At 37.2% G+C, this 21537-nt stretch overlaps 1 protein-coding gene across 7 annotated transcripts; it reads right to left on the bottom strand.

The window, feature by feature from the left end:
• Positions 1-243: 243 nt before the first annotated feature.
• Positions 244-21313, bottom strand: lrguk (leucine-rich repeats and guanylate kinase domain containing). 7 transcript variants are annotated; one of them, XM_087248145.1, is made up of 20 exons: positions 21066-21313; positions 20862-21009; positions 19767-19916; positions 19387-19487; positions 18315-18396; positions 17639-17763; positions 14547-14690; positions 14049-14129; positions 13869-13955; positions 13589-13695; positions 13220-13339; positions 10672-10768; positions 9782-9895; positions 9493-9694; positions 9182-9298; positions 7499-7611; positions 7274-7362; positions 5206-5322; positions 2362-2519; positions 244-503 (listed from the first exon to the last, which is right to left on the bottom strand). In XM_087248145.1, exons 2-20 carry the CDS (start codon positions 20926-20928, stop codon positions 355-357), a joined length of 2220 nt encoding a protein of 739 aa, XP_087104271.1. In that variant the 5' UTR covers positions 20929-21009; positions 21066-21313; the 3' UTR covers positions 244-354. The 7 variants fall into 7 exon arrangements, with proteins under 7 accessions (XP_087104271.1, XP_087104269.1, XP_087104274.1 ...); XM_087248143.1 differs by having other exon boundaries at positions 19767-19848; XM_087248148.1 differs by having other exon boundaries at positions 9221-9298; positions 19767-19848.
• Between the last annotated feature and the right edge of the window lie 224 nt (positions 21314-21537).

Below are 21537 nucleotides of genomic sequence, written 5' to 3'. Positions count from 1 at the left end.
AAAAAGAAAAACTTCTGACCCCAAATTTTGGAACAATATCTCAATGTCATTATACTACAACATGAACATTGTAACACCCCTCCTACTTCCAGCATCTAGGGATTGAAGACCTTCTTCAGGCCATTTCCAGAGCTCAGATCTGCTTTCAGCCTCAGATCCCTCCCACTGGAGGACACAGATGAGCGATGAGAATCTCCATATTTTCCAATGGCTGCTTTTGCCTCTCAGCACTAACCACAGCTGTTCTCTTCACTGTCGTTTATTGAATGCCTTGCTTGAAGCTTCAGGGGTTAATTAAACCATTTCTGCCACTAACACTCACATGATGCACTAATACCTCAACCTAGCTGTTAGTTACTGCTTTGAGCCGGAATCATTGGTCTTCCTTCCAGATGGGATGGGTGGCAGGACTGGTTTAACATTAGCACCTGGACGTCCTGGAGAGGAAGGGTGTGTTGGAGAGACACGATCAGAAGCCGGACGAGGAGCATCAGGGGTCAAACCTGAGTCCAAAACAGAGATCAAGCTGAGATATTAAGACCTATTCATTCACACTGAAAACAATAACTATAGAGTCCAATTCAAGGCATGAGAGAGTTGGGTTTATTATAAATGCATAATGCAGTTTTGTCAACCACTTCTTTTAATCAGGATTGTTTCTGATTGGCTTGTTTATAAATAGAGCATTCCTGTAATAAGTGCATTGTGCTGACTATTATAAAGTGGAGAAACTATGACATCACCTTGTAGCCCAATTGGTTCCCTCAATAAAATCTCTATACTGTAGGATTTTCCCATAGGCTTTTCAAAGATTCCAAATAATTAGTTCTGTGTTCAAACGCAGTTGATTAAACCTACACGTTTTGTCCAACCGGATAATCCTCACACAAAAGTACATCTTCTAGCACTTTTGGATATTAAATGCAAACACAAGAGCTGAAAAGCAAACATTAAGCTAAAAACAGACTAGAGTGCCTTTGGGGCGCTCACCTGTGACGTCAGCAGCACCCTGCTACAGACAAATTTTCAAGCTTATTTTTTAGAAATATGGTTCATGACAAAGATTTAATCTCTCAGTTTATTATATTATAATGCACTCTTTATATTATAAACAGATATATGTGCAAAAACACATCAATACAGACCTACGTGTCTTTTGGATAGTTAAAAAAAAAAAAAAAAAATTTTGTTTTGCTTTTCGGTTGTAAAAGCTTCAAAACTGTATACATAAATGTGCTTATAGTATAATAAGACATATTTAAATAAGTTTATGGCACACGACAGAAATGAGGCGTGAGGGACAAGTCTATATGTCTGCAAGTTTCATCATAGACACACAACAAAATTCAATAATCTTTAAAGTGAAAAGCAGCCTATAGAGTCACATATAAATTTTAAGCAGGAGTCTAAATATTGCACATAAGTGTGTTCACTTTTCGAAAAAATAAATTGATCGCGCTAAAATGACAGTTAATATGTAGGTATTTTTACAAATTTATTCACACGTTTGCATTACTGAGAGCAAGAAAGAGACAGGCTGCACTGGTAAGCAGTATCTTCATGATATCATTTAATTAAAATAAATAATCAAATGAATCTGTCTTGACGGTCTTTTATAAGTGAAGGCATTGTCTACACACAATATGAATTCCCAATTAGAAAAATATTACAAACTATAAAATACTATTTATAAAAATACTTAAGTAACAGACGAATCCAAATGCCCAACGCAAGCGGGCTGCGTTCCAGACCGGTTCAGCTCGATGACGTATAATGACATCGCCTGTAGTCCCATTTAACAACTTGATAGCAACCGTCTTTTTAAAGAAGCGTAACTAATTTAAAAAAATCAAGAATGGAAAGTAACTGATGTGTTTTATGTCATAGAATAAAACGTGAAAGTATCATGAGTTCGTGGTAGCCACAAACTTTATTTAATCGATTGAATCATTTAAAAAACGTATTTACTTTGGGATGAGCGAATTGGAGCTGCTAAAATGCAAACTCGCTTCCAGGTTTTTGCATACAAATTGACATCATAGATCCTCCAATCTATTAGAATAAAACTACAATTAATAATTAGACTGATTGATTTGAATTATATTCTAAAAGCAAAAGTGGATCCAAACTACCTAATGAAGTGGGCAGTCACTGTATAATAATTGTGTATGAGCAGCTTTTAAAACATAAATGTATTAAGGTTGTGGGTTCAATCTTAAGAAAACATAACATTTAATAAACCCTTTAATCCAATATAAATAGTTTTTGCATAAAAGTGTCAATCAGAGGAGTAAATATAAACATTAGCAAAAGAAAGTATGAAATGTGTATCTAAAACACAGAGGTACATGAGCTCTTCACCTCTAAGCGAGTCCCGGTCCTGTCCTAACATAGATATATCCAAAGGCTCTATGTTGGGCCCTGACCCAGCGTCTGATCCCCGGGCCGGGCTTTCTGCTGAGAACACCCCCGCTGAGCTCCTCATGGACAGGCCAGAACTGGCACGAGATTCCTCAGAACTGAGAAAGAAAAGAAGAGAAAGAGAGAAATATAGAAAGGTGGAGAGAGTTACGATGTTTAAAGAGTAATTGGCTTAGGATAAGTGACACAATATGCATTATTAATGATAATTCATACATAAGCGTGCATTCATGGGATTATTAGTGCGATGGCGCATGCCAAAACAATCTAAATATATAGAACTGTGAGGCATAACATAACCTGTAAAGTGTGTAAAAATCCAATAAAGGTAGTAGAGGAAATGACATGGTTTCACATGGCTTTCTTCAGCTTCATGGCAGAGTGAATGCAAATTTGTACCACAAGCTCCTTCAACAATATGTGGTTTATTCCCAACCAACTGGAAATGTTAAAACAGTTCTATATGATTGTGTTTACCTTATTCTTTACGTGCAAGCGGGCAGAGCCATTAAAATCTTTTTCTCTAAAGATAACTTCCGGTCTTATTTACTTTCATTAATTTTTAGATGTTAAAGACAGCTTGTTATATTGCTTCATATAGCAAACTGATATTTTCCTATTATATTATTCTACTTTTTGTGTATGAACACATTTGTTTGTAGAACAAGTAGTTTGACTGTTTTTTGCTGTTTATTATTCCTAGTCATTGCTTCCATAGGTAACTGAATCTGAAGTTTTGATGCTGCGTTCACACCAGACGCGGATAAAGCGTCAAGTGCAAGTGATTTACATGTTAAGTCAATGCAAAGACGCGAATAGACATTTTGCAGTATGTTTTGCGTATCAACAGTTCATTGAACTGTGCTCGGCTCAGTCTGAAGCACCATTAAAAGCCTTGATCATTCAGGTCCAGTTTCTGGAGGGGTTGATGAACTCAAAGAGTTGGGTGCACCTCTGAAAGGATCTAGTGGACTCTAGATAAATCTTCGCTGTTTTTCAGCCTTCCTAAAGCACATAAACACAGCTATTCTCTCAATAAAATCCATGTTAGCCATTTAGCGACGAAGATAGAGTCAACGGCCAGACAGATGCCCTGCCCATGACATGAATCTGCATCTATTGTGAAGTTAATTTGCAATTCATGCGCAAATGAAGTGAGTAAACCAAAAATGTTTGCAAATCTATTTACATGCGAATAGTGTGATTTTCGAGTATGCCACATGTGGTGTAAACAGCATAAAACAACCACAAAAATGAATGCACTTTCGCATTACACAATAAGGTCTGTAGTCAAACTCAAATTTGGAAAGTTTTAAGAGTAAAGTTGGTAAAAAATGTTGTAATCTTAATAAATGTTTTTTTTTTTTTTTTTTACTTTAATTTATTTTAGCAGGTTACATGAAGTTGAACTAAACCAAAATCGGAAATATCTGAACCTGATATAAAAATAAAATGTTTAATAAATTTAATTTTATTTACAGTAAATTCATTCATTCATTCATTTTCTTTTCGGCTTAATCCCATTATTAATCTGGGGTCGCCACAGCGGAATGAACCGCCAATTTATCCAGCATATGCTTTACGCAGCGGGTGCCCTTCCAGCCGCAACCCATCACTGGGAAACATCCATACACACTCATACACTATGGACAACTGAGCCTACCTAATTCACTTATATCACGTCTTTAGACTTGTGGGGAAAACCGGAGCACCCGGAGGAAACCTACGAGAACAGGGGGAGAACATGCAAACTCCACACAGAAACGCCAACTGACCCAGCCGGGGCTCGAACCAGCGACCTTCTTGCTGTAAGGCGATTTTGCAACCCACTGTGCCACCGTGCTGCCATTTAAATTAATCTTAAATAGATTTTTTTTTTTTTAATAATTTATTTGGTGAACTGTTCTTTTTAACTCTCATGAAGCCACAATCTTCAATTCAGCCAGAGAGAAAAGCCCAATAGCAACAACAATATGGAAATGACATATTCTCTATAGGAATCCCACAATTTAAACCCACACTCGCATATCAGCACTAAATAAACAAGTGTCTCAAGACACCCATTAAAAACAGGTTTTAATAACTTTTGATTGGCACCAGATTTGCCAGCGGTCTCTCCGCAGATATCCCATGATTCCAAATCCTGCATTTTTCAACAGAATCAATAAAGACCACAGTAACATTCATAACTAAATTGCGAAGAAACAAACTCCTTGCGCATATTGCTTTTTTCCCGGCGGAGAAGAAACAAAAAGTCACTGTATAACATAATTTGGACCAGCACATTAGTTTTGTCATTTTTTTTCTCCTAGCTAATAAGCAAACGCCGGCACACCACGCAGTCCGAGCGGCTCTGTAAGTCTCCCAGGATTCCTCTTAATGAGCTAAATTACACTGTATTTAAATATCTTGGGGACATGCATATTTCACAGGAGTAGTCTTGTATTTCCTTGCCTGTTTAGAGTCCCCGAGCTCACACACAGGAGAGACAAAAGCACCGATAGTCATAAATCTGCATTTACGTGCACCAACACATACATCTTCCAGATGGCCTGAGGCACATCAGCTACCTGAATGCTTTAACTTTGAGCTGGGGATGAAAACTTTGATATTTGAGCCTGGATGTGTGTAAAAATGGAGATGGAGGTTATAAACGGAGGCTGCAAGATTAAACACGTCCCGGGAAATGATGTACAGGAGGAAAGGACTTTGGGGAAAGGTTAATTGTTTTGTTGCTCTGGGGTCAGAGGTCGGGGTGAAAATGTGAAGGTGTGTGTGGTGTACCTGCTGTCCTCGCTGAGGTTGGGGGCGCTGAGGCCAGCGGGACGCACTGGGGAGGATGAAGGGCCGGCTGGGGGATGGGACTGAGAGGCTAATGATGATGGAGCTGCTGGTACACTTCTGTGACACATAAACACACATGGATAGTGTAAACATTATATATACAATGGCCTGTGGTGGTGGTTTCTGCTGAGGAGAAAATATTTGGTGTTTTACACAACAATAATAGGTTGCTACTAATCCAGTGCAGTCAAAAGAGAGTAACTAAAACTAAATGGCTAAGTACAGTAGTGTATTATTAACAAAAATCATGCAGCACTATAGTCAATATTATTAATAATATTATTAGCTTAATAATATTATTAGCTGCGCACCGATGGATGCGCTCTTCAGTGTTCGGATTTTCAGCAATGAAAATTAAACCACACTGAACTTCGACTCTGAAAAGTGGACTGACGCAGTTTCAATTTAATTGAACTTCCATGTTAAGCTGCTTTGACACAATCTATGTGGTAGACGCGCTAGAGAAACAAACATGTATTGATTAAAATATTTTTTAAATGGTTTTAAATTCTTTTGTTCTCAAAATATTGCACAACAGTGATTTTGTTCAGTATTGTTAAATATAATAACTTATTTAAAGAAGTCATAACTCCAGTATTCAGTGTCACATAATCAATAAGAAGTCATTTAATACAGTATGCTTATTTCTTTTTATTATCAAGGTTGAAAAGCTACGAAGCCCTAAAGTGACCCGTCCAAAATAAGAAACCTATAATAATAAAGACTTTTGCGTCTTTAGCTGCTTAATTTCTTTGTGGAGTCAAACAATTTTCTTTTGAAGCGTATTTAATGAACAAAGTTAATTTAACCTCCTAGGGCTTTAGTGGCCACATGCGTGGACAGCACATTTGAGCTCTTGAGTGGCTATTTAAAATACTTTGAATGTTTTATATCTTGTTACAGACATACAGTGTCACCCTGCAACTGTTTTGCAGCATATGAAATGTCCCAAACACTATTTTTAACTGTCCAAAATGGAGAAACAATGTTGTTTTTAAAATCTGCATTACAAAAAAGTCATAAAAGTCAAAGTTTTTTTATTCGAACCACGAGTCAACATATACGGACATTATTTTTTCTAAAAGTACATCATATCAAAAGATGATACTTAGGCTTTTATTTTAATTAGGTTCCAATAAGCCTAAATAGCAAAGAGAAATAAAAAATGCGTGTAAAAAACACCCTGGGCCTTAAGAGGTTAAAATGTTAAATTCTACATCGTACATTAGGACTGTATTAAATGCCTAATCTATATTCTATTTTAGGTAACATTTTATTTTGATGGTCCATTTGAGTATTAGTAGACTGTCTGCTTAATATCTGTTGATACTGCTCCTTCAACAGACATTTAACTATAGGAAACTTAGCAAGTACATGTCAACTTCAATGTAACAAAATAAAGTGTGACCTAATTGTATATTATTTTTAAAGTTTATTAAAGTACTTCATAAAGTGTTGTTTTAGTTTTGAGATACTGTAGTAGTTTACATATTCCAATATAGTGTATACTGGAAACAGTTGATTTTATATTATTATTATTTTCCAATTTGAAAAATTTGAGTAAGGTTACATAGTAAATTACTACTTAATACATAGATAAAACAATGTACTTTAAGGGATTTTAGCAAACTGCATAAAGTTTAACTAAATCAAAATGAGAAATATATGAACCACAAATAGAAATGTAACGTTTCTTTTTTTTCAGTTCATGTTGGGTTTATTTCCAGTAACAAATATAGTTTTATTTTTATGGTTTTAGTTAACTAAGACACTCCATTATCAGCTTTGCTATATGCTAACGCAAAATCATTACGATGCAGAGTTGTTGCCTATGAAATGTGTTCAAAATCAGGCACATTTTAGGTTTCATTTGAGTTATCATGATGGTTTAGAATGGAAAGCAAGGCAACACACTAGATTTGGACCTAACATATGTTTCAGGATTAGAACAGCAGTCTTCTTTTCCATTTATTAGTCAATCTTTGTTTAATATTGAATGTTTTTTCACCTTTGAAACAGTTCAGCATAAGCACCGGGGCTCTTCCCGCTCAAAGCTTCCCGAATCTGCTGCAGGCGTCTGTGATTAGAAGCCATTTCCTATGAAGTTCACAGAAATATTGTGCTCACTCACATGTGACTGTTCTCTTCATCCTTATCTCCCTGCCTTGTGGATCATATCAGGAAAATAATTAAGTAAACACAAGAATCAATAACACTGGACACTGTCACTTACTGTCCGCTGAGGGGTCATATTGGCCTGGATTTTTTTCTGGTAATTTCTGCTGTAGGAGTCCATGAGGTCGGTAGACTCTGTTGCACTGGCTGCCGGTAACTCACCAGTTGTGTCTACAGAGGGGTTATACAGTAGTTAGGGCACTCAGCCATCATGAACATCTGCTGTGAAACACCACTGCCTCATATTGAAGACAATATTTTACGATTATATGCGGTAACACTTTACTATAAGGTTTATTAGTTAATGTTAATTAATCCATTAACTAACACGAACAAACAATGAACAATACATTTACTATTGTATTTGTTCATGTTAGTTAACGTTAGTTAATGAAAATACAGCAGTTCATTGTTAGTTCATGTTAACTCATGGTCCATTAACTAATGTTAACAAGCATGGACTTGGATGTTAATAATGCATTAGTAAATGTTCAATTATGATTAATAAATGATGTACATGTGTTGTTCATGATTAGTTCATGTTAGTAAATGCATTAACTAATGAACCTTATTGTAAAGTGTTACCTTATATGGTTTATAATGAGAGTTTTGTAGACTTAAGTCCATGTTAAGGCAAAAATGGCAGAATTATTAGCCCCCCTTTGATTTTTTAAAAAATATTTCCCAAATTATATTTAAGACAGCAAGGAAGTTTTCACAGTGTGTCTGATAATACTTTTTCTTCTGGAGAAAGTATTATTTGTTTGATTTCGGCTAGAAGAGAAGCAGTTTTTGATTTTTTTATAAACCATTTTAAGATCAATATTATTAGCTCCTTTAAGCTATATACTTTTTCAATGGTCTACAGAACAAACCATCGTTATACAACAACTTGCCTAATCACCCTAACCTGCCTAGTTAACCCAATTAACCTAGTTACGCCTTTAAATGTAACTTTAGGCTGTATAGAAGTGTCTTGAAAGATATCTAGTCAAATATTATTTACTGTCATTATGGCAAAGATAAAATAAATCAGTTATTAGAAATGAGTTATTAAAACTATTATGTTTAGAAATGTGTTGAGAAAATCTCTCTGTTAAACAGAAATAAACAGAGGGGCTAATAATTCAGGGGGGTTAATTATTCTGACTTCAACAATATATCTTAAAACTAAAGCAAATAAATTAATAAATATATAGGATAGATACATAGATACTTACTTTTTCTAAAGGCTGAAACAAACAAACAAACAAACAAACAAACAAACTAACTAACTAACTAACTAACTAAATATATTAATACATTTATAAAGGCAAAAATGTATAAAATGACAAATTAAACACCTAAATGTATCAATAAATAACTAAATTTAATTAATTCATGGTTTCAAAACATTGAATAAATAAATATTAAATAAATAAAATACATGTAAAACCTAAAAAAATAAAAACACAAAACAAAAAATAAAAATAAAAAACAAACAAAACTGACTAACATTTTCAATAAATAATATTATTTATACAAATAAATAATAAATACATGATTTTTAAAAATCAAAAACTAAATCTCAAATAAATAAATAAACAAAAAGAAACATTTGTTTTGTGCTTTTTGTTGTTTAATATATATTTTCAAATTCTTTAACAGCTGTAAAATATCTTCATTTGGAAGAAATTGATGTTTGTCATTCATTTCCATTGAGGTTTTACATGAAAAGCGAAGAGGGAGTGTGAAAGCTCACTGGTGGAGGTGTTGTCAGGTGTGATTGAGCTGCTGTCACCTCCTCCACTGTGCTCCTCCAGGCCCAAATACTCCTTCACCAGCTGTTTTAGACTCCGGTAGGCCTCAGCACGATCGTCTGAGTAGCACAATAGAACAAGCGTCAAGAAACAACCTAAATTCATTTAGAAGAATATCCCTTTTAACCAATTAAAAGTTGCTTAAATGTCACTTAGGGTGTTTTAAGGGTAATTCACAAAGGCCGTTAAAAAGTATAATCTCATAGGCAAACAAAGCCTAATTGACCTTAAAAGCTTAATAAATGTTTGTTACCGCAAGGGATGATGCTATCAAAGAAGCCAGGCCTTTCTCTGTTGATCCTGGCATACAAATCAATACGGGACACTGCCGTTTCCATCTGAGCGTTGCTATAGAATCCTCTCGCTTTCAGAAAGAGGACGTAATTATCAACAACGCTGGGAATCAGCAAGACGTAACGGGGCTCAAAATACGAGTTCTTCAAGCTGAACACTCCCTGGTGTAGAAGCAAACACAAGAAATGTCCGGTATAATTCACAGCTTATTCAGTTGGATCAATGCATGCTAACATGGTGGAACATACCTCCAGCTCCATGTGCACACAGCAGGCCAGACCTTCACGAGCCACACGCTCAATAGATTCCCTAGACAGACCATACCAATGTCCACCGTACTGCATCGTCTGGATGAACTGACCCTGAGGGTGAGAGTTTACAGTAAAACCAAAAGACAAGACACTGTAAATGAATGCATGACCGGCACAGAGCTCAAATTCATCTTCCAAATGGGCGCCGTCATGGATGCTTCATTGCGCAATGACCCGAAGTCTCGACCTTTTGGGTTGAAAAGGAACATCGTTCTTCTCCCACAGACAAACCTTTGACCCCTCTGTCCAGCTGCACCTGGGTCCACTTAGCCGAAAGTCCCTTCTGGTCAATTCTCAAACACATGTTTCTACATCTTTGCCTTCAAAACAGGAGTACTGAGCTCTAATCCTACCCTCTATTTGCTTTAAAGGAGCGTTTGCTCCAGCAGAAGGCCGACACACATCTGTGCTGCTGTGATACTGGTAGGAAAGGTTGGTCTGTAAAACTTGACTTCCTCTGCGCTGGCGGCATACGGTTATAATCACACATCAAAAGGCTTCCTTCCAGCCTCTATCAATCAATAACTCTGGACTTATACAGCAACATTTAAGAGCTAAACGAGATAGCGGCGGCACAGGCTACTGTAGGTGTGCGCTCTCTCTCTCTGAAGCACCTGAGGGGCCCGGGGAAAAGGAGAAACTAGGGCGAATTCTTTCCCCTCTTCACATTTTTTTTGGCATGTCATTGCTTTATAGACCAATATGGCCTGGGGGAGTCTGTTATCGCAGATGAATGGGCATAAAACTGTGACACAAGAATCTAAATGCAGCGCAGGGTTAGGGGTAAAACCCTGAAGAAGTGGAGCAGAACATGATCAAGATTTTACCATTTGAATCATGTTGTGAAATTCTTCCTCAGTGACAAAGTGATAGTCAAGTCCATCCTCTTCGCCAAAATAGGGCCCCCTGGTGGTGTGGCAGGCACTAAAACAAACCAAACCAAACAAAATCATTTTAATTTCACCAATACATACTTTTAAAAAGGGATTTAAGAAATATATGCTTTTTAAAATATTGTTAACTACAAAAACGTGATTTTGTGAAATTGTGCATACGCGTATACATAGATATACACACTAGATATCACACATGGACCCTGAGTATGCGTCAAGAGCGCTGCCACGTTTGTACAGTGCTCCCAGGACAAATGTCATTCAACTACACTAGTCAATTGGAGATGCTGGACTTAAGCACTGTGTACGAGTGTAGTAACAGGCAAACAAAGAATACAAAGCATAGAGGCAGAACATTTCATAGGTAAGATTTCGTTTTTTATGTTTTTGTATGCAACGTTAGCTAGCTAGGAAAGCAGCACCAACTTGCACTAAACACTAGGCTTATGCTAGTTTGGTCGAATAAAATCAGCAAATAATGTAAATGAAATATGACCTCAAGATGCTGTGGCTAGAAACTTGTATTATTGTAGGCTAAGAGAACGAGTCGTTCGTAACAGGGATTCATTCACAAACGAATCACTCACTCCGTTAGAATGAGAAGTGTAAGCAGGAGAATGGGTGTGCTTCAGGACACGGATTAGATTTAATTTAACAGGTAGGGAAATAATACATTTCCATACACACAAACACACACTCTTTGTCGGCAATGCGAGTGCGATCACTTATCCACTGATGTAGAAAAGTGATGTAAAATAATAATTTTCGTAATTTAAATAAATATTTGCATACTGTCCACTGGGAAAACTCCAGATCATAGATATATGTATAAATGCTTACATATCTATGGCTCCGGATGGCCAGCCCTCCACTACACCTTGATGCCACATTCATTTAAAAGGAGCGCTACCCTGTACTAAAATGGCAGCTCTATTGACATATTCCTTCCAATAGACACCAATAGTGTGGGTGACATCTAATGTAAATATCTAAGATCCTTATAGGCATGCACAAGTATATGACAAACAAAAATGGTGGATTATAGGACTTAATGTGCATGAGCAGGTGTTTAGTATTATATTTTACATTACTATAGCACTGTCACAATCTATTTGTTTGATATATTAAAAATAATCATAGTCAGTCAATAATAATAACTCTATTGTTCATAATCAGTATACATACAAACTACAAAAACTATTCACTTTATGGGATGGAAAATTTCAGCCTTTTTTCATTTTCACAATATTGTGCAGTCTAAGATAGACATAATCACATCCTATAATTACATTTATACAACAGTTCTGTCTGGTTCTTGAATCTCACGGGTTGATGGCCGTGCAATATTCTGCAAATAACTGCACCCGTCCAGCCTCTTCACCCTTCTGTATTACTCCGCCCTCATACAGCAAAGACACTCTACAGTTTGACAAATATTGCTGCTGTTGGACAACATTATGCACTTTTGATGCTTTTTTAGTCAAGAATGTAGTTCTGTAGTAACTATGCAGTTTATTTATAAGGATAATGCCTATTTTAAAATATTTATGATTTCTGAGAAACAGTCTGCGGCTATTAACCTGTCATTAAGCAGATTAAAGACGGTTGACGTTGTCCATTCACAAGATGGCTACCGAGACCACATAGTAAGCCTTTAGAGGAGGAAAAAATACAGCGTAATTTTGAACTACAGCTGATCAAATCATTATAAAACTGTGACTTATACACGTAAGTGACTTTCTAAGTCGATCTCTCTCTTTTGTATGATGTACTGCTGTATTTATACCATAGAAATTGTAGTGTGTTGAGTGTGAGATAGGACTCTCATATTAGGAATGTATGTATTTTTTGTTTTCCACTTTTTGGTTGGCCATCTGTTTCTAATGAGTTTCCTGTTTTCGCCACTGCAGACTAGTTCAGTAAACAAAAAGAAAGAAGAAATGTCGGCATGTGTTAGGGTTTTTCCTTATCACAAACACAACAGTGATTTGGTAGTGTTTGAGTTGCTTTGGGTTTTTCAGGGTTAATTATTGTGATCTCCCATTTGCAACAGAGACATTACGCTAGAGAATCATTCTAATACTAGCTCTAAAGTGACGTGTGAAGTAGCAACGGTTTCTGCTGTTCTATCATCAGCTGAGGATGTGAATAAATAGCGGAAGAAAGTCGACTCCCAAAAGACTCCCAGAGTTTAATTTTCCTTTTTATATACTTGATGATGCTGTCGAACTGTTGCATAAATGCAATATCACACTCTTAGCAGTGCGATGTGGCTGTACTGTATATCGTCACTAAGGGACAGTAAGGCCTAACGCACGCCTCCCACCAGTGCCGATTTACAGCCACATGGCACTGCTACTCGTTTAATACTGCTCATTTATAATTATAGGATGTTAATATATTATTATAGGATTAATTTAATAATATTCCTACAGTAATATTTCATTAGATTGTTTAAACTGTGCTCCAAATAGACACTTACCCATAAGCAAAATAGTCACTAAATTCCTGGCACAGCTTGTGAGCGAGTTCCCTCTTCCCGCATGCCTGTGGGCCAGTGAGCACCAGCATGGGGTAAGGAGCATCCAGACTGGGGAGTGTACTTGTGGAACAACATGCAAAAATTCAGATTAGCTGGTGCTGTTGTTGTGAATAGCGCTACTGAACTTCCTGTTAGTTCAAGCATGTGGTTTATAACCGACTGTGTGACTTCAAATAGCTTCCCTACACAGATACGAATTCATTTTAGCTCAGATATGAGCACTGTGAGGGGTTCACAGGGCTCTCTGCTTGAAGGAAATGCTCTTTGTGGACTAGACAGGGCGAGAAAATGAAGATCGAAGAGTCACACCTGTCAAAAATAACCTGTGGTTGCATGAGCTGGTACACCAAGTGGGTCATGTGGTCTCTGGCTGCGACCACCTCAAGAGGAGGGTCGTACTTGTTCACAGCAGCCACCTGAAAATGAAAAACAACACTCTAACCCTGCCACAATCATTCAAAAATGTGCTTTATTTAAAGACTTTTTTCCTAGTTATTCTTTGAACCTTGAGCTCTGGACTCCAACCAGTCGGCAAATGCTATTCAAAATGCTTCAACCTTACACATAACAAAGCAATCATTAATTTTACCTTCTCTTCAGCAGTTACAGTCTGTTTGTCAAGGAGTATGAGGTGCTGGAGGAGGAAGATGACAGCTATCCTATAATCATCATGGTCCTGCAAGAAAGCAATTGGCATGAAGTACCAGGTAATGACTTTAAGCTCAGTGTCACCTGTGCTGTGTTGCTAGGACTATTATGGTGGCCTCACCTGCACTGGGTTTTTCAGGAGATTTATTTCCCTCAACAAAATAAGGTCATGCAAATGTGCAGCCTCCTTTATTTCGGTGATCTGATATAACAGGGGCAAAAAGAACAAAAAAAATTTGATTTTGAATAATTTGGTAAGGGAAATATCTAGCACACACTCAGAAACAAAGGGACAAAACTGAAAATGGGGCAGTACCTTCTTTAAAAAATTCACCCTTGAAACAGTGATATTAGAACATAAATAATACACATTAGTGAACATTTACACTATTATTTCTAGCCCTAATAAGTGGATATTAGTACTAAATAAAAACTACTTTGAATCTTAAAGTTTGATAAGGTAAAAAGTTAGCACCCTAGTATCTGCAGTACACCAAAAAGGTAAAACTTTGCTGTAATTTAACATTTTAGGTCTTCTTAACCATTTTAGCTTGGTTTGTTATGCTCTGAGGTAAAACATTAGATGGATTTGCATAATATTATATGACAGCTCCTTGACCAGATTGCTCTCAAGGTTGACTGTTCCCAGGAAACGGAGGTTCTGGAGACCCGTGAGGCTTTGAATCCGGTTACAGGACAAATCCAGAACTTGCAGGTTGTGGAGAGTCTGGAGGTTTTCAATTTTGTTGATCATATTTCCCGCCTGAAAACACACATATGTGATAGTTATTACAGTGAGGTATAGAACAGAAACTAAAATACAGCAGGCATGCTCTGCGCAGTCATGCACCTTTCCTCTCTGGCTGTGACTGCGTGATTGACAGGTGAGCTCAGTTAATTTGAGGCTGATGGGTAGGGACTGACAGGTGAACATCTGGTAAGATGTAGCCAGTGCATATCAATGAACCTGAGGTTTTCTGTACACCCGTCTAGCCCTTACAGGTTACAAATCTGGGTATGAACATTTTGGTCAAGGACGTTATGGGCATTATGAACATTATGAACCTAATTTTTGTAAAATTTGCAATGCAGCATAAAGATACAGTGCTATTTACAGTTACTAAGAGAAGTTTTGCCGGTGAATTCCAGCCATTCCATTAGTAATATGTGATAGTAAGAGTTTGCTATGAGGGTAAAACTGTTCCTATTTACTGTATAGGCACCATCCTGCAGATTTCAGTTGCTACCCATATCAAACACACCTGAGCCCACTAATTAGGACCTGAACACCACGTGATAATTACAGGCAGGTGTGTTTGATATGGGTTGCAACTGAAATCTGCAGGAAGGTGGCTCTCCCGGGGACAGGGTTGGCCACCCCTGCTGTATAGTATAGATTTTGCTCATTTTTAAGATGAAATGCACATGCCAAATGCATGTTTAAAAACTGCCTCCAATGGCAGTTGATAAACAGACCAGAAAGGCCTAATGGACTGGCAAGGTGCCTACAAATAATCACCAGATTATAGCATGTCATTTCTCACACAATATATCACTGACTAACCACCGATTTAGAATGTTCAGCTGCTCAAAATAAGCTCCAACAACTGACAGTATACAAAAAAAAAAAAACATTGGATAAAAATCATATGAGGTATCTGTTGCCTGATGTCAGTGTGTTGTCAAAATGAACTATATAATTGGAACCTCTTTTTTTTTAGCAATACTAGTGGCAAGAAAATTGTTGCTCATGCTACTATGTATTCAAAGTCTACAGCAGTGGTTCAAATCTATGTTGCCTGAGCAAACATTTAAGAGTACTTCAAGAGCACTTAAAATAGTTTTTATATTAAACATATTTCAAATTGTTTAGTTACTAATGATAATAATAATAATAATTATTAATAATTCCTTACATTTATGAAGCGCTTTACTAGACACTCAAAGCGATTTACACACTGGGGGAATCTTCTCATCTACCACCAGTGTGTGTAGCATCCACCTAGATGATGCAACGGCAGTCGTAATGCGCACAGACCGCACACCAGCTGATTGATGGAGAGGAGACAGAGTGAGGACGCCAATTATGATATGGGGATGGTTAGGAGGCCATGATGGGCCAGGGAGCAAATTTAGCCAGTATGCGGGGTTAAACCCCTACTTTTTTTCAAAGGACATCCTGGGGTTTTTAATGACCACAGAGAGTCAGCACCTCGGTTTAACGTCTCATCCGAAAGATGGCGCTCAATGAGCCGTATAGAGTCCCCTTCACTATACTGGGGTGTTAGGACCCACACAAACCGCAGGCTGAGCGCCCCCTGCTGGCCTCACTAACACCACTTCCGGCAGCAACCTAGCTTTCCCATGCACTTTCCCGGGCGCAGTCCTGCTTAGCTTCAGTAGGAGACCTTCATTGAATATATAGTTTATTCCTAGTCATGAAAAGTTATTAAATGGGGTTTAAATATAGAAGCTTGAGATATACTGATCTGTAGAATTTAATTCATAGACAGCCTAGGAAGTCAATGGAGGTCTTGTTTTTTATACTTCGTTTCAAGCATTTCACACATTGGCAATAAGAGGGTCCAACATCTGAACCACAAGCATCAAAATCTTAATAGTCATTTTGTATGCACATTCCACAGCTTTCATCACATTACAGCCAAACTAGCTGACCAACACAAAAATTAAAAGCGGTCGACCCAAACACTAATATGAGGGCTAGAAAGATTCAAGCCTTGGCCTCACAATAACCCCATGCCTGGCACCGAACAGCAGGGGCCGATGACCATGAGGAGCTCTGGAAGCTCCAGATCCAAAGTGTGATGGGTGTGAGAGGAACAGGCTGACAGGCGCACGCTGTTCAGGGTCTCGGCACAACAGGGGGGCAGACAGGTTCACTGTGTGGGAGGGTGTGTATACTTTTGAACAGGGTCCAGGCTCTCTCACGCCAGCAGCTTGGCCTCATGGGGACGTAGACACCAAAGGACGCAGTGCTGCTGACGATGAAGAATCGCTTTGATAAAGGACAGCGTAAACATCCTTCAGCTGAGTGGCAAAGGTCTGGTGGCACGCTGGCCTGCCATATGGCGGGCTTCAACACCAGGCTTTGTTGTATTTCTGAAAAGACCGGAGCTTAATCATGCATACTGTCTGAAAAACATACAGTTAGGAAGATGGTTTGGGGGGGGGGGGGGGGAAGGGAAGGGTATCAAACGGCGGGACAACATGCCAAAACAAGATGATGTAGTGTTGGCCACACTATAAAAGTGTTGACACAACAACATAATCTGGAAGTGGCTGACAGGTGATGGAGAGAAAAATGTGTCAACAGGTTATGCAGCCTGACGCTAATTAATCCAACAGAGACATGTAAACACTTGGAGGAAAGACAGGAAAGACCTCACATTCCTGCATTCCAATTGCAAATTAAAATTGAGCGTGATTACATTTATTTATCGCCCCATCGTGATGATGAGTCTGTCATATTTTCCCAAACAGAAATTAACATTTTTAGAGTTACATATTCAGCGGCCGTCCTTCCCTTGCAATTTCCCACCCCCAAACACACATTAATTAATCTGCAAACCAGCTTTTAAGAAGTAAATACCTTACAAATACACTCGTGGTTTAAACCTCTTTGGACTTCTTAATCATCAGGAATAAATGTATCAAATAGGTGTTGTAGTTAAAAATGTGTGTGTGTGGTACCAGGCAGAGCTCTCTGAGGGGCAGATGGTCCAGACCCCTAATGCGGGAGATGTTGTTGTGGGCCAGGCTGAGGTGTGAGAGCCTTTTGCACTTTTCCAGTCCCCTGATGACACTGAATGAATTATCTGAACAGCAAGAAATGGTCAAAGAATGTTTTACTTGTTGTTGCGCCACCCCATTTACACCTGGTTTTGACATGCTTTTTTTAACACTAAATACAATTGGGTCAAAAACATTTTAAGCTTGTCATCTTTCAATTACTTCCAGGAGTAGTCAAAAATGTTTTGAAGTGTAAAGACTCATATGGCCAAATGAGTTCAAACAACCACAAAAAGCAATTACATTGAGTTACATTGTACTAAAGCACGGTGATAATGATGGAAATCATAGCTGCCAAACACATAAGAGTACCTTTCATTCCTAATAACAAACTTAGAGGGAAGAATCTCAATTTATCAGCAGCATTCAGTGCAAGCTACTTACAAAATGCTCTTTCTGTTAACTCAACCAATATGCTTCAATATTGTATGTTAGACCCAGTTTTAATAATTCATTCAATTCCTGATAGATAAAATCAAGCGCTATCCTATTTTATTTTCACACTGAATTTACTATTTTACACGGAAAATGTATTACTGAAGCAATGTGTCATGCTTTGCGGTGTGTAAAAGGATACGGTCAAGAATCAGTTTGGTCAAAGAGGAATATGCAGAAAGATCTTTCATTGCTGTCATCTGGTTGTGCGAGAAATTCACCTCCTACATTTAAAAAAATAAAATAAATATCACAGAATCAAATTTAATCATGATGAACTTTCACAATTGATACCTGTTAATGATGTAAATCTATGACAGAAATAAATAAAAGATAAAATGAAGATAATTTACCGTACATTTTTTTAAGTGAATATCATTGGATTTTGGACTTCAAAATTTCATTTAATTTAATGTTTGCTTGAAATTTCTTTGAAGTTGCAAAAAATCTCTAAAGGAAAATTGTTTCTTAAACAGCTTTCTCCGGCCCCATTTTAACTTTAAAAATGTGGAAAGCATTTTTAGGGGGCATTTACATCAAACTATTTTCAACTAACAAATGAAAACTGAAAAATGTAATGGGTCTTGGCCATATATTTTACAAATGCAAACTTTTTTGAAAACAATCTCTGTGTATACAGGGTTTAAAAGTCAAATTTAAGACCTTTTTAAAAATATTATGAATTAAATTTCTGATTTACACAGGTCTAAAAGTGAAGGATTTTTTTTTTCTTATGTGCCGGGTGGGGTAGATGGAAAATAATATTACTTGCCTCATCAAAAAATTCCTAGCCACATATTTTAAATTATGTATCATTCATGTAACTAAGCTATATACATGCTCTTTTTATTTTCAACACAACTTTTCTTAAAAACTATAATAAACTAAACGTATGCACAACAGTCTGTCCAAGAGTTTTGTTAAAGGTTTTATTGAGATGTATTGTTGGTGATTGGATGTATGTTGGCTTGATTGTGAAGCTTTACATGGACATCACAGAAAAATTAAGACCTGTTTAAAATGATTTAAGACCTACAACACAAACTTTCAGTGAATTTTAGACTTTATAGAGCCTAAAATGTAGATTCTGAAATAGTTTTTGATACACAAAGTACAAAATAATGTCACAATTAAGCTATTCTTCATGAGTATTGCATAAGAGAGCTGAATCGCGCATGACATTACATCATCCGCTTGAAACTTAACTGAATCACCTTGAGATTTTTGGGTGGTTGGAATCCGAAGAAATCAGTGAGTTGGTTGTGGGAAGCATCCAGGGTGATGAGGTATGGCATGTGACTTACACACGATAGATCTACCAGTCACAAAACATTAGGCAGAAAGAGCAGGAGAAAGATGGATGACAAGCATCCGCACAGCTGAGATTATTTATCTTACTACCAAGCAACCATGAAGGGCACGGATAGGAACGGTAAAAAAAAAAAAAAATCTGCCAAACATTTTCAACAAGAGGATATTAGAGCAAATATCTACATCAGCAGAAGACAAATATGAGGGGGCCAGAAACATGACAGCAAATTTCATTGCATCGTATAGTTCTCTTGCAGCAAACCTCAAGCTGGTGTAAACCTACCTTTGATTTTATTGTAGGGAAGCTCGAGCTTTTGTAGATAGATGTAATTGCATAAAATGGAGACATTTTTCAAGTCTCGCCCCTGTGGCCAAACACAATCAGAAATTCGGTTAAGGTGCCAATAAAATGTCATCCGGTAAAACCCTGAAACTAGAGGAGAGTATGACGCATTAGAAAAAAGCATGTAAACTAATTTGAAGGCCACTTCTGTTTCTGTCCAGCGAAGTCATGCAACCAAACAATATCAGTGCTTCCAGAAACATATATTAATATTCTACCCCGGAGTGCAGTCGAGTAAGCCTTAGCCTAGGACAATTTGATATGGAAATGATCAAATGCTGCATAGTGATGTAAGTGTGTGTGTGTGTGCGATTGTGGGAAGAGCAAATGTTCCCACAATGACAGTAAAACCACTTACATTGTAGCAAACGGCCTATAGAAAACAGATTAATAAAGACACTTACATCACATCTTAACCAATTTATGACAGTCAAAATAGCTAGATATTACTTTATATGGTTATTGCATAAAAAAGAAAACAACTATTTAAACAAAATTGCCAATATAAATGAATATAATCTAATATGATTATCAGGCATTTTAAAAAAGTAATCCAAACTCCAAAATAATAAATACAAATAAATAAATAAAATATCCTTCAAATCAATCAGCTCAAGTGTATGAGAATATATATATGTGTGTGTGTGTGTGTGTGTGTGTGCGTGTGTGTGTGTGTGTGTGCGTCAATCTACAATATATAGCTAGAAACAAAAATATTTTAGTTATTTTAGTTAGTGGTAAAATGTTATGGGTTGTTTACTGCATGTTAATTGCATACTTATTTACCCACTGAATCACATTTAAACGTTTAAAAGGGACTAAAAAAATGAATGAATAACAACAGCACAAATGATTAACTGGCTTTGTATAGGCTTATATTTGTTTGACCACAGTTTTGGTAAATATTTTTATTAGATCCAAGTATAATTATTATAATATTTAGATCTGAATGTTATTATTAGGCTAAACAGGATACTAATGTAAATCCCACAATGACAGAATGACAGCAGGCATGCATGTGTGTAGCAGACTCACTGGCGCAGAGAGACACAGGTAGGTGTGCTGGAGTCCTGTCGCTGACTGACCCAGACCGGACAGACATTTAAACACCTCATCCTCCGTTAACTCGCCAGCAATCTCCGTTTTTAGGCGTTTAAATAAATAAATCATGAAAATCACAATACTGATCACAAAGTGACGTCAGAGAAAGCTGTAATAAACGAGTAAACAATATGTTACCTCCATTGTTGTGCGTTTTGGTTGTCTGTTGTCTCTATGGTCTCCTGTCTCTAGAGAAAAGCGCTTGTTACAGAGCAAACGGAGAAATCCGACATGCTCACACAAACACCCAAGATGGATTATTTGACATCATTATTGTGAAAGCAACTTCATTTTATTAATAGTAGACGCAAGAAAAGCTAAACCAAAGAGCATAGAATGATTCTAAGCTCTGTGGCCGAACCTGTAAGCACCCACTCTACAAGCGCACCGGTTGCCTGGCAACCGTAAGTAAACTTAAGTACCTGCACATGCGCAAGATTTCAACACTCTATAACAGCATATATGGTATAATAACTATACACAATATTAGTTCATACTATTAAAATAAAAACTGCTCACTAAATAAGACTTGAGGTCTTCTGAAACGTAAAAAAATACGTCTCCATTAGAGCTGTATTTATTATTAGGTTATACATGTATAATATTCATT

The sequence above is a fragment of the Danio rerio genome, chromosome 4, assembly GCF_052040795.2.
Source record: "Danio rerio strain M-AB ecotype USA chromosome 4, GRCz13ab, whole genome shotgun sequence".
NCBI classification, from domain to species: domain Eukaryota; kingdom Metazoa; phylum Chordata; class Actinopteri; order Cypriniformes; family Danionidae; genus Danio; species Danio rerio.
This window is presented reverse-complemented; position numbering and strand designations above follow the sequence as displayed.